Source organism: Triticum aestivum, chromosome 2B (assembly GCF_018294505.1).
Source record: "Triticum aestivum cultivar Chinese Spring chromosome 2B, IWGSC CS RefSeq v2.1, whole genome shotgun sequence".
Taxonomy (NCBI): Eukaryota; Viridiplantae; Streptophyta; class Magnoliopsida; order Poales; family Poaceae; genus Triticum; species Triticum aestivum.
Window position 1 is genome coordinate 11,223,019 of NC_057798.1, and position 12,977 is coordinate 11,235,995.

General features: G+C 46.7%; 1 protein-coding gene and 1 pseudogene across 3 annotated transcripts; one reads left to right on the forward strand and one right to left on the reverse strand.

Annotated features, from left to right (window-relative positions):
• LOC123038730 (protein RETARDED ROOT GROWTH, mitochondrial-like) overlaps window positions 1–4,000 on the forward strand; it is a 19,504-nt pseudogene extending 15,504 nt beyond the window's left edge.
• LOC123043105 (uncharacterized) lies at window positions 3,610–6,903 on the reverse strand. Of its 3 annotated transcripts, none has more exons than XM_044465453.1 (2): window positions 4,870–6,903; window positions 3,610–4,017 (listed from the first exon to the last, which is right to left on the reverse strand). In XM_044465453.1, the coding sequence occupies exon 1, from the start codon at window positions 6,767–6,769 to the stop codon at window positions 4,874–4,876; it is 1,896 nt and encodes a 631-aa protein (XP_044321388.1). In that variant the 5' UTR covers window positions 6,770–6,903; the 3' UTR covers window positions 3,610–4,017; window positions 4,870–4,873. The 3 variants fall into 3 exon arrangements, with proteins under 3 accessions (XP_044321388.1, XP_044321389.1, XP_044321390.1); XM_044465454.1 differs by having other exon boundaries at window positions 3,612–3,992; XM_044465455.1 differs by lacking the exon at window positions 3,610–4,017 and adding an exon at window positions 4,176–4,193.
• Window positions 6,904–12,977: the final 6,074 nt, after the last annotated feature.

Below are 12,977 nucleotides of genomic sequence, written 5' to 3' on the forward strand. Positions count from 1 at the left end.
AAAGGGCTGCCGTCCGTCGTCTTCACCGACTTTCGTACCAGTCTGAACGTCCGGCCAGGCGGAGTTCCGACTGCCGCGGGGGGGGGGGGGTGTTAACCGATTGTACCGTTGTAATCTGTTGTAGCTAATCCCAGTCTTTAGGATCTCAACCTCCCACTCCGCGCGCAAGGCCTGCGTGCCTATGACTGCGGGAGAGTGGAGGGAGCCGGCTATATAAGCGCCAGAGCCTACTAAAGAAGAAGATGAGGATGAAGATGAAGATGATGATGATGATGATGACGACGACGAAGCTGGACATGGTTCAGGCGCATCATCGACTCGTCCAACCCAAGGTGATGGACATGATGACCAAGCTGCTGAGATTAGCCCGGTATGAGAGATCGACGGCACTTGATTTCATTGTACTCCCTCCGTCCGGAAAATACTTGTCATCAAAATGGATGAAAATGGATGTATCTATAACTAAATACATCTAAATACATCTATTTCAATGACAAGTATTTCCGAACGGAGGAAGTATCGTATATTTCCTTGATTTCTTCTTTACAGTAGGAAATTGGTGTGCTTTAATCATTTCATTTGTGATTTCTCTTTTAAGTGTGCGCCTTTTTTTTGAGACAGTGTGCTGCACAATATTGTAATGTGCTTTAGTGATGGTACCAGTCATCATTAAATGAACTTCCAATTCCTTGATTTCTTTACGTCATATATATCCCTGATTTCTTGTTCACAGTAGGAAAGTGGGTGTTCTAAAAGGAAATTCCTTATTTGACACTGTCTTAAATCTAGTTCCTTATTTAACACTGGAACAGTTTTTCTTTCCTATTTGACACCAGTCCTAAATTTTATTCCCTATACGACACCTTTCGTTCATTTTGAGCGTAAATGACACCTGAAAAGACCATTTTGCCCCTCATGTGATATGTGTGTGTGCGCGCGTGTGTGCTATTGCGTGCGTGGGTGCCCGCACACATGTGTGCTGCTGCGTGTGTGTGCTGCTGTGTGTGTATTTGCTACTGCATGTGTACTGCCCCACACACACACATACCACATGAGGGGTAAAAGAGTTTTTCAGGTGTCATTTAGGCTAAAATGGACGGAAATGTCATATAGAGAATAAAATTTAGAACTTGTGTCAAATAAGGAAGAAAAACTTTCCTAGTGTCAAATAAGGACGCAGATTTTGAGGTAGTGTCAAATAAGGAATTTTCTCATGTTCTAATCATTTGCCACGTCTCTAATTGGTGTGCCTCCTACAGTGAAGCTCTGGGAAGGATAGTCAAGTCGTACTCCCTATCTCTAGCTCGTCTCTGTCTGTACCAGCATGCAAATCATCATCCTATATATAAAGAATATTTTTTGAATCAGAGAGGTTTCCAACTTTTATAGGGATAGACGAGAGGCAAAATCCAAATCCAAATCCCTTCGACACTCAGTCCTGGGAAGAAGAAGCCTTCAGGCCGCGAAAACAACACCGACATCAGAATATGCCCCGCCATTACTAAACTTTGGTCTCTTGTTCTTCACATATCCCCAGGAGCGAGCATCAAAATCCCTTCATCAAAAGCAAGCATGATGATGGTAGAGACCCATTCCGATCTCAGATTTTTCATCAAAAGAGACCACCTGTCGGGTTGAAATGACAAAAAGGACCACCTCTGACTCAAAGTGACAAAAAAGACCCCCTCGCCGTGGCGGCAGGCGCGCCGGGCGACACGTGGCGCCTGCCGCCACGAGGTGAGGCGGCCGATCCCGCTGCCAGCCTGCCAGTCGCTGCCACAGGATTCTGGGCCGGGACCAAAACGGAAACGGGAATGGTGGGCCATGCCGCCAGCATATGAGGCGGCCTGCACTGTAGCTCGACAGCGATGTGTTTCCGCCGCTGCAAAGGATGGGCCATGCCGCCACGGCTTGTGGCGGCCGCACTGCGCGCTCGCTGACAAGGACGCGCTGGCCAGCCTACGTCCCTCCTCTTTCCGGCGCCTCCTCTTTCTTCTCAGTTTTTTATCGAGAAAAGTTTGGGCGGCACCTGCGTCGTACGCTTATGATTGTTTGGTCGTGATAACATGATGTACGTACTAAAGTAAAATGAACTTGCTTGTTACACGGCCCCACACATGCATCAAATCGCATGCATAAACACCAATTAACTACATATGAGGCTGTTGGCGAGAGCGCAGTGCGGCCGCCACAAGCCGTGGCGGCATGGCCCACCCTTTGCAGCTACAGTGCAGGCCGTCTCATATGCTGGCGGCGTGGCCCACCATTCATGTTTCCGTTTCGATCCCGGCCTGGCCCGGAATCCTGTGGCAGCGACCCGGCCGCCTCACCCCACATGTTGCCTGGCGCGCCTGCCGCCACGATGAAGGGGTCTCTTTTGTCACTTTGATCCAGAGATGGTCTTTTTTGTCAAATCGATTCGGCAGGTGACGAAAAATCTCCGATCTCAACTCTTTCAGTTGATTCGTCCCTTTCTTGCTGGATTACACTCTCCCTTTTCTCCACCCCAATTACAGGTAATGGGAGTTCATGTTTCCACACTCCCATCACCATCAGTTCAACTTCAATACCATCATCGACAACGCGGTTACTCCCCAACAAGAAGCAAAAAAAAATGCCATAAAAGATAATATAAGCTGCGCAATTTAGTGTAAGCTGAAAGAATACAGCAAAGTTTCAACCCATCATATATATAAATAGGAGTACAAGGAACCATGCAAGGAACAAAATACAATCCATCTGCAGAGGCGCAAGATACATATATGTACAACTGCTTGCTACAGCCAAAGCAAAGTAAGGAATGCCTCAGCAAGAAGATTAATTTATTTCACCACCGAGTCAAGTTCTACTGTAGTTATTATCATCCAGATCAGCCTCTCTCTACAAACATCACACCACAGAAAGAAAAAACAGAGTATGATGGGAAAACGCACGCCCAAAACCTCAAAAATCAACAACAGGCCCGCACAAAGTATAGATACGTAAAAATTGAAGATTGTAGTTTCCTACTCCCTCCGTCCCATAATGTAAGACGTTTTTTGACTCTAGTATAGTGCCAAAAAACGTCTTACATTATGGGACGGAGAGAGTAGTTATTAGCACCTAAAAGACTTGTAAACATTCATCAGCCCTTGTTCTAGGTATATATTCATTGACACTGAAGTGTGAATACAACTGAAGAATAATACAGGACAATCTTGAAGATAATTGGTACGTTACATTCGGATGCACAAAAAGTTTGAGCAGCTATTTGAGAGAATATTTGGAAGCCATTTATCCGAGATGTAATCGGATAGCTTTATTTGCTAAAAATAAAGAACGATATTGTTGTATGGCCGCAATAAAGTTCTGCATGATTCGAAAATAGGAAGCTTGGAAGTTTAAACTGCACAAAGGACATATATCTAACAGAGGACCCTTCCAAATTTATTTTCTTAAATATTACCAACACAGTAGCAGCATGCCAGAGTGACAGAATATCATATTAAAGTTAATACCATTGAATTGGTAAATTTAATTTTCAGCATACTACTCCCTCTATAAAGAAATATAAGACTTTTTAGATCACTAGAGTAGTGATCTAAAAAGTCTAGTGATCTAAAAGGTCTTATATTTCTTTACAGAGGGAGTATAAGATATGCACATTATCATTGCTTAATCTCAATCATGCAAAGAAAACTAAGGCATGCATCATACTGATATACAATGCAGAATTAATGAACCTAAAGTTATGCAAGTGTTTTCCCCTTTGATGCTTTCTAAAACCAGGGGCAAAACCACATTCCAATGATAGGGGAGTTGTCAAATTCATACCCTTGGAGAGCAAAAGATGGGTTCGAGTTCAACCATCCAGATTACCATGGTGCTACAAGAGAAACTTTCGAGTCACGCAGCAAGTAAATAGAGCGTGTACTTGACATAATCTTTTCCCGATACAGATGTCGATGTCTAATGTCTAATGTCTTGCAGATATGCACTATCCTTGAGACAACCTGTGTAGGGAATGAAAAGAGTAACCTGTGTGTCATAAAATAATACAAAGGTCAATGATGGATCAAAGGAACACAGGGGGCAAAGCTTTCACATGAGAGCAATTACTACCTCACTCTTTAATTTGGTTAAACAGCAGAAACTATGTTTGAATCTGTATAATAAAATACCATAACCAAAGTCTCCGTGAATAAGTCAGTTACCTATCAACAGAAAGTGAAAATGAAATATGTATGGTACAGTTGGAAGATAATGAGAAAAAGGATATATGCTAAACATCTCAGGACCAAACTTGCAAGCTTTTCAACTTGAAAGCAAACAAATCAGTTGCAATGCCAACTGAAGTACTCCTGATTCTCTATTTAGTTTAGGCTGCCGATCACACCAGATGAAACCGATGCTGATACACCGAAACAAATAATCTGGGCATTTGTGCAGAGGCCAGGGGGGATCCTCTCCTCCCTTATTCTAAAAAAAAAACTGAGGTGATGATGGTTTTCAATAGTGAATACTCCCTCCGTCGGGAGATACTTGTCGGAGAAAAGGATGTATCTAGATGTATTTTAGTACTAGATACATCAGGTTTTATCCCTTTATGCGACAAGTAATTCTGGATGGAGGGAGTATATAATTACTAAAGGTCGTAGCAGAACTACTGTTTTTGTTTCCATCCAGAATGAGCAGAAGTACATGTTCTTCTATGCATCCATTACGAAACTTGCAAAAGATTATGCAGCCTTGATGAATAATCACAACTCAAAAACATGGTTTAAATTCCAGCCTCACAAAACATATACGTACAAATATGAAATTCACACCCTGTTGTAGAAGCAAACTGAAAAAGGGGTAAAGTAAACGGCTACAGTACAAAGAAGGTACCAACTCAGATGCAACGGTAGCTCCCGCTGGAGAAGGTGTGGCCAACTTCATTAAATTGGGCAGTGCTATTGATGGCTGGGCAGAGTTTGATGCCCGACAAAGTGAATGGCCCTTGGTAAGCAAACTTCACCATTCCAACAACCTCAAGTTCACCATCTTTGGAGTCTTGATCTACAGGCATCCGTGCTCTCAACCGGCCAGCAGGACCTTTCAGAGGAATGTCTGAGATGTGCCACCTGAGCTCCCTCTCTGCCCGGTTCAACACAGCCTTGGGCGAAACATTAAGCAGAGTCGGATCCACAGGAAGCTTAACAATGAATGTAACATTGCTCAGTGGCTGCGGCAACATTGGGTTCGACGCATAGTGTATCATCAGCGAGAGCAATGTACCACTGTGGCGCTTTACAAGGCGCAACCTCAGGGGGAGAGGTGAGTGCTTTGGCAGGAAGCTGTACTTCATGATGGGGATAGGCTCCTCCTTCGATGGTGTCTTCACATGGAAGAGGCCGTTCTCGAGGCTGCTCAACACGGTACTCTGCAAGGCGGCCCTCTTCATTCCAGAAGTACCCTCAAGCCGGAATGAGAACTCTGTCTCCCTCCCTGCTGCCTTCTTTGGTGGTAAGGTCCGCAAAATGATTGTACCCTTCAGACCAACCCGTGCAAGAACAGACTCCTTGAATTCAGCATTGATCTCCTCCACGATGCACAACTCAGGCACGGTCATATCTTTGCTCGGGGTTACCAAGCTGTCGAGTGGCGAACCAGAAGAAACTGCATTCGGTGCCTGCCCACCACTCATGGCTAGAATCTCAAGACCAGTAAGGGTCTTGTCCTTGTGATCCTTCTTGGTTGTGGTAACAAACTCAGAAGCATCTAGCCCACCACCAAATGGCGCATTGAAGCCTTCGAATGCCTCAGCCAGTGAAGCTTCCTCGTTACCAAACTCAATTCCACCATAGTCGCCCTCAAATCCTTCGACACCAATGAATGTTGGTTTAGTGGCCTCAGCTGGCGGCAGAGTGGTGACCTCCAACCCAGCAAGCGCAGCAGCAGGATCAGCAACCACAAGGGCGGTCTCCTTGTTCTTCTTGAACGCACCGACCAAGGCCTCCTCTGGCTTGCTAACGACCATGTCGCTGGCCGCAAAGGGGTCCTTCTCAATGGGGGGCGCCTCCTCAGGCGGCGGCTCATCCCCAGTTGCCGCAGCAACCGCAGGCGCGAGGCTGGAAGCGGAGAACTCGTCGCCGGCAGAGAGGGTCTCCAGGGGGAGCTCGAAGGAGGCGGCGGCAAAGCCGTCGCGGGCGGCGTGGCGGTCCTGCGCGAGGTGCTCGACGACGGGCCAGGAGTCGGCGCCGCGGGCGCGGGCCTCGGCGTCGGGGGAGGAGTTGACCATGCGGGCGAGGTTGTCGCCATGGATGGTGGCGAGGATCTGGGAGAGGCGGACGGAGCCGACGCCGTGGAGGACGAGGTCGAGCGCGAGGTAGACCTCGGGGTACTTGCGGTGGACCTTGTCGGGGGTGGCGTCGACGCCGCGGCAGGCGGCGACGAGGACGGAGACGGCCTGGTTGACGGCGTCGGCGACGGCGAAGGCGTGCACGGCGGGGGCGGCGTGGTCGGAGGCGGTGGTGACGCCGAGCACGTAGATGGAGTTGACAAGGCGGTAGACGACGCGGTACTGCGACTCGACCCCCACCACCAGCTGCCCCGACCCCGTGGCCAGCGGGTCGTCGCCGATGGCGTCGAGGGAGGCGTGCTGCTGCTTGCCGCGGGCGAGGCTGAGGCGCGCGAGGCGGAAGGCGGAGACGGCGGCGAGGGCGCGCGAGACCGGGAACCAGGAGCGCGTCTGGAGGAGGATGTCCGGGCCGTTCACCGGCTGCAGGGAGATCGCGAGGCACGCCATCGCCGGCGGCGGATCTGGGGCGGCGGTTGGGTAGGGTTCGGATCTGGGATGTGGGCTGGCTGTGTGAGATGAGATGAGATCCGGGAGTGGGTGCGGGGAGGGAGTAAAGGAAGGAAGGAGACGGGTGCACGGCGCGATGGGTGGACTCAGTGCACGGGCCGATGGGTGGACTCAATATAACTCGGTACAAATCACAGCTTCAGCAGAATCCTCCTATACATGTTCACCAGTAAAGCAATTAGCTTTGATGGCCTTACTATTTGTACAAAGCTCCAAGAATCCTCCTATACATGTATTTATAGAGGTCTAATAACGCTAAACAACGAATCCTCCTACACATGTTTACCAGTCAAGCAATTTGCTTTGATGCTCCAAGAACAATATTCAGTAGAATAACAGTAGAGAGAGGCATAGCAAATCTGGACAGATAGGAGAGAAACTGCACAGTGAGGAAGCAAAGCAAAGCTGGAAATGAACCTGGGAGCCCCATCCGATCACGGCGGAGGGCTTGACGCCCTTGACGCCTCCGGGAGCAGTGGGAAAAGGTTCCGCCCGCCCGCCACCATATACTGCAGAGGCACACACAAAACAAAAGACATCAGAAACCAATTCCGGGAGAGGAAGAAGGAATGGGAACGGGAGTGCAGGTGCGAACCTGATCTTGGCCGGCGAAGGAGACCTTCTTGTTGAAGATGGCAATGTCGAAGTCGAGTGTGCAGGCCTCCGCCGTGTAGCCGCCACCGTCAGCATACAAAATAATCTCCACCACCGGCCATAGTCTCCTCGGGATTCTAGCATCGATGTTGCATTTTTCCAAGCAATTTATGACCTCGAAAAAAATAAAAAACATGTTGTAAACATTATATACAACGAAAAATAAGATTCTAGCAAGGTGTTATGCATTTCAGTACTGATTAACAAAGTCTCTTTTTTCATAACTATCTTAGCTAAGAAAAATGTTGAGTATGTCTTAGGCTCTTTGCAAATTCTGAGCATATTAGTCTCACAGTGCATCTGTTGTTCTTTGAATCTTGAAGCGAAACACAATGCTAGTAAATAAAAACACTAAAAACATAAAGAGGTGGCATTGTATATTTTCTATGTCTGGAGATCAAAACATCAACCTTTATTGAAAGCCCGGGAATTTTTTTTCCAGTGAACAACATAAATATTACTATTCCTTTTCCCCGAGAGAAGTACCTGAAGGAAATATGCCCTAGAGGCAATAATAAAGTTATTATTTATTTCCTTATATCATGATAAATGTTTATTATTCATGCTAGAATTGTATTAACCGGAAACATAATACTTGTGTGAATATATAGACAAACAGAGTGTCACTAGTATGCCTCTACTTGACTAGCTCGTTGATCAAAGATGGTTATGTTTCCTGACCATAGACATGTGTTGTCATTTGATTAACGAGATCACATCATTAGGAGAATGATGTGATTGACTTGACCCATTCCATTAGCTTAGCACTTGATCGTTTAGTATTCTGCTATTGCTTTCTTCATGACTTATACATGTTCCTATGACTATGAGATTATGCAACTCCCGTTTACCGGAGGAACACTTTGTGTGCTACCGAACGTCACAATGTAACTGGGTGATTATAAAGATTCTCTACAGGTGTCTCCGAAGGTACTTGTTGGGTTGGCGTATTTCGAGATTAGGATTTGTCACTCCGATTGTCGGAGAGGTATCTCTGGGCCCACTCGGTAATACACATCACTTAAGCCTTGCAAGCATTACAACTAATGAGTTAGTTGTGAGATACTGTATTACAGAACGAGTAAAGAGACTTGCCGATAACGAGATTGAACTAGGTATTGGATACGGACGATCAAATCTCGGGCAAGTAACATACCGATGACAAAGGGAACAACATATGTTGTTATGCGGTCTGACCGATAAAGATCTTCGCAGAATATGTGGGAGCCAATATGAGCATCCAGGTTCCGCTATTGTTTATTGACTGGAAACAGTTCTAGGTCATGTCTACATGGTTCTCGAACCCGTAGGGTCCGCACGCTTAACGTTATGATGACAGTTTTATTATGAGTTTATAATTTTTGATGTACCGAAGGTTGTTCGGAGTCTCGGATATGATCACGGACATGACGAGGAGTCTCAAAATGGTTGAGACATAAAGATTGATATATTGGAAGCCTATATTTGGATATCGGAATCGTTCCGGGTGAAATCGGGATTTTTCCGGAGTACCGGGGGGTTACCGGAACCCCCCGGGGGTTAATGGGCCTACATGGGCCATAAGGGAGAAGAGGAGGGCCGGCCAGGGCAGGCCGTGCGCCCCCTTCCCCCTAGTCCGAATAGGACAAGGAGGGGGGCGCCCCCTTTCCTCTTTCTCCCTTCCCCCTCCCTTCTCCAACAAGGCAAGAGGGGGGAGTCCTACTCCCGGTGGGAGTAGGACTCCTCCAGGCGCACCCCTAGGGGTCCGACCGCACCTCCCCCCTCCCTCCTTTATATACGGGGACAGGGGGGCACCCCAGGACACACAAGTTGATCTTCGTGATCGTTCCTTAGCCGTGTGCGGTGCCCCCCTCCACCATATTCCACCTCGGTCATATCGTTGCGGTGCTTAGGCGAAGCCCTGCATTGGTAGAACATCATCATCGTCACCACGCCGTCGTGCTGACGGAACTCATCCCCGACACCCTGCTGGATCGGAGTCCGGGGATCGTCATCGAGCTGAACATGTGCTGAACTCGGAGGTGCTGTACGTTCGGTACTTGGATCGGTCGGATCGTGAAGACGTACGACTACATCAACCGCGTTGTCATAACGCTTCCGCTTTCGGTCTATGAGGGTACGTGGACAATACTCTCCCCTCTCATTGCTATGCATCACCATGATCTTGCGTGTGCCTAGGATTTTTTTTGAAATTACTACGTTCCCCAACAGTGGCATCCGAGCCTAGGTTTTATGCGTTGATGTTATATGCACGAGTAGAACACAAGTGAGTTGTGGGCGATACAAGTCATACTGCTTACCAGCATGTCATACTTTGGTTCAGCGGTATTGTTGGATGAAGCGGTCCGGACCGACATTACGCACACGCTTACGCGAGACTGGTTTTACCGCCGTGCTTTGCACACAGGTGACTAACGGGTGTCTGTTTCTCCAACTTTAGTTGAACCGAGTGTGGCTACGCCCGGTCCTTGCGAAGGTTAAAACAGCACCAACTTGACAAACTATCGTTGTGGTTTTGATGCGTAGGTAAGAACGGTTCTTGCTAAGCCCGTAGCAGCCACGTAAAACTTGCAACAACAAAGTAGAAGACGTCTAACTTGTTTTTGCAGGGCGTGTTGTTATGTGATATGGTCAAGACGTGATGCTATATTTTATTGTATGAGATGATCATGTTTTGTAACCGAAGTTATTGGCAACTGGTAGGAGCCATATGGTTGTCGCTTTATTGTATGAAATGCAAACGCCCTGTAATTGCTTTACTTTATCACTAAGCGGTAGCGATAGTCGTAGAAGCAATAGACAGTGTAAACGACAATGATGCTACGATGGAGATCAAGGTGTCGCGCCGGTGAGAATGGTGATCATGGAGGTGCTTCGAAGATGGAGATCACAAGCACAAGATGATGATGGCCATATCATATCACTTTGCCGTCTGCCACGGCGGACAGCAAAGGCATGAATGGCGGATGGCAAAGGTCTTTGCCGTCCGCCGCGGACGGCAGGCAAACATGGACGGCAAAGTAAGATCCGACAAACAGCTACTTTGACGTCCGCTTTATGCGGCTGACGGCAAAGGGTCCTTTGCCATCCGCAGCGGACGACAAAGAAAGCAGACGGCAAAATTTTCTCTGTTAGTCCGTTAGGTGGCTAACGGCAGCCCTTTCCCGTCCACCGCATGGTGTCAGCATGATGTCACCACTCTTTTGTCGTCTGCCAGTGTAGGCAAACTGGCCAAATGGGCCAGCTCCCAGGACGCACAGTTGGCTGCCACATGTCCTGTTTGCCGTCCACGGCGGACGGCAAAGAGGCCGTTGCCGTCGGTGGCAGACGACAAAGAGCCTGTATATTGGCTTTTTTTGTTTTTTCTGAATCCAACAATTTTCACAGCAAATATATATGACATATATAGATATATTTCACAAGGCTATTTAATAGCAAACATATCACATATATATCTAACACATAATTAAGTTTCATCCATTCATACATAAGCAAGTTCCATCCATACACATTGTTCCATCCATATACATATTACAATGCAAAGTTTGATCAATATAGCAAGTTCCATTATAGCAAGCTAGATACAATGCAAAGTTTCATCAAAGAAAAAACAAGCACTCCATCATAGCAAGCTAGCTTTCATGAAGTGAATGAAATCTGCAAAATGGCAAATAAGAAAGTTAGAAATAGGTGACTAGAAGAAGAAGACTAGAACAAGAAGTATATGTCATTTATGAGCTAACTTAGGTGAAATGGATCATATATGAGCTAACTAAGTTGAAATGGGTCGTTTATGAGCTAACTAAGGTGAAATGGATCATCTATGAGCTAACTTAGTTCAAATGGGTCGTTTATGAGCTAACTAAGGTGAAATGGATTGTTTTTGAGCTAACTAAGTTGAAATGGATTGTATTTGAGCTAACTTAGGTGAAATGGATCATTTATGAGCTAACTTAGTTGAAATGGGTCGTTTATGAACTAAGTAAGGTGAAATGGATCGTTTTTTAGCTAATTAAGGTGAAATGGATCGTTTTTGAGCTAACTAAGGTGAAATGGATCATTTAAGAGCTAATTTAGGTGAAATGGATCATTTATGAGCTAATCTAGGTAAAATGTGTCATTTTGGAGCTAGCCTAGGTAAGTTGGGTCATTTTGGAGCTGACCTAGGTGAAATGGATCGTTTATGAGCTAATCTAGGTAAAATGGGTCATTTTAGAGCCAACTTGGGTAAAATGCATCATTTTGGAGCTAACCTAGGTAAGATGGATGGTTTTGGAGGTTAGTAAGCTTATTAAGTCATTTTGGAGGAAAAGAAGCTAACTCTAAGTCATTATGGTAAGCATATTGGAGGAAATAAAGCTAAGTCTAGGTTTTTATGCATTTGTTAAGCAAAACACTAGAGACACTTACTGTGATCATGGAGGTGTTGTAGCGGGGTGGCTCATGCCGGTAGCTGGAGAAGGATCGTGCGATGCTTGTCTGGAGTTACGCTGCACCAAAGATCATTTCCAATGTCTCGTTAGCATGATGACACTCAAATGTTAAGACTAGCAAGTAATGTCCATTCAAATTAAAATGACCGTGGTCCCAGGAGCAATCACTGGCATCGGCGGAGCGGTCTGAACGGACTTCTCGCACACAGACTGCACATTTGGTTTTGACGACTCAATCATACTAGTTAGTAATGAGACAAACACTACATGAATGTTTTGGCTAATGTGTAGAAAAAACTTACCACAAGGAGCTCGTACATGGCCCTTGCCTGCATGTCATTCCGTGCCCTCTCCTCCTCCAACATCTTTGTCGTCCTCTCCTCCAACTCCCGCTGCCTCTCCACCGCCTCCGCCAGAAGTTTCTTCGTTCTATCTCTCTCACTTTGTATAGCAGCCTGCAACACCACTCCTCGTTACCATTTGTAATCATTGATGGAAGCGCGCACAATGTAATGGAGAAAGATAGCTGAGTATGTATAACTAACCTTGAAGGCGAGTTGGACTGGCCGTTCACGAGGCCTTATCTCAGGAGCGGAGCTCGACTGGCGCGCCTTGATCTCCGGGACAGTGCTAGGACAACGGATAAGTCCATCTCCCATGGCTATGGAGCCATGGGACCTCCCGCCACCAGATATCATCAGCAGCTCGGTATCAATGGGACCCTGGCTCGGGTTAAAGTCCTCCCCTTTCCTCGCCTTCCCCTCATCTCTATATTTCACGAGCTTGTCATGGGAGGAGATGTTGGTGAAGTTTTTTGGATCATCGAGGTCAGACGCAGAGAATGCCTTGACTTTCTTGTAAGAGCCAGTGTGGGCCATGGCATACAGGTCGTACACCTCTGGCACCTTATCCGCCTTATTGTAGCGTGTCTGAAAGAGAGAAACAAAGAAAATTAGTAATTAAAGGACTGAAAGCTAGCATGACGAACGAATCGCATGGTTCATGAAGCAAACCACATACCCAGTTCCGCCCGTACTGATATAAGTTGGAGCTGCCTTGAT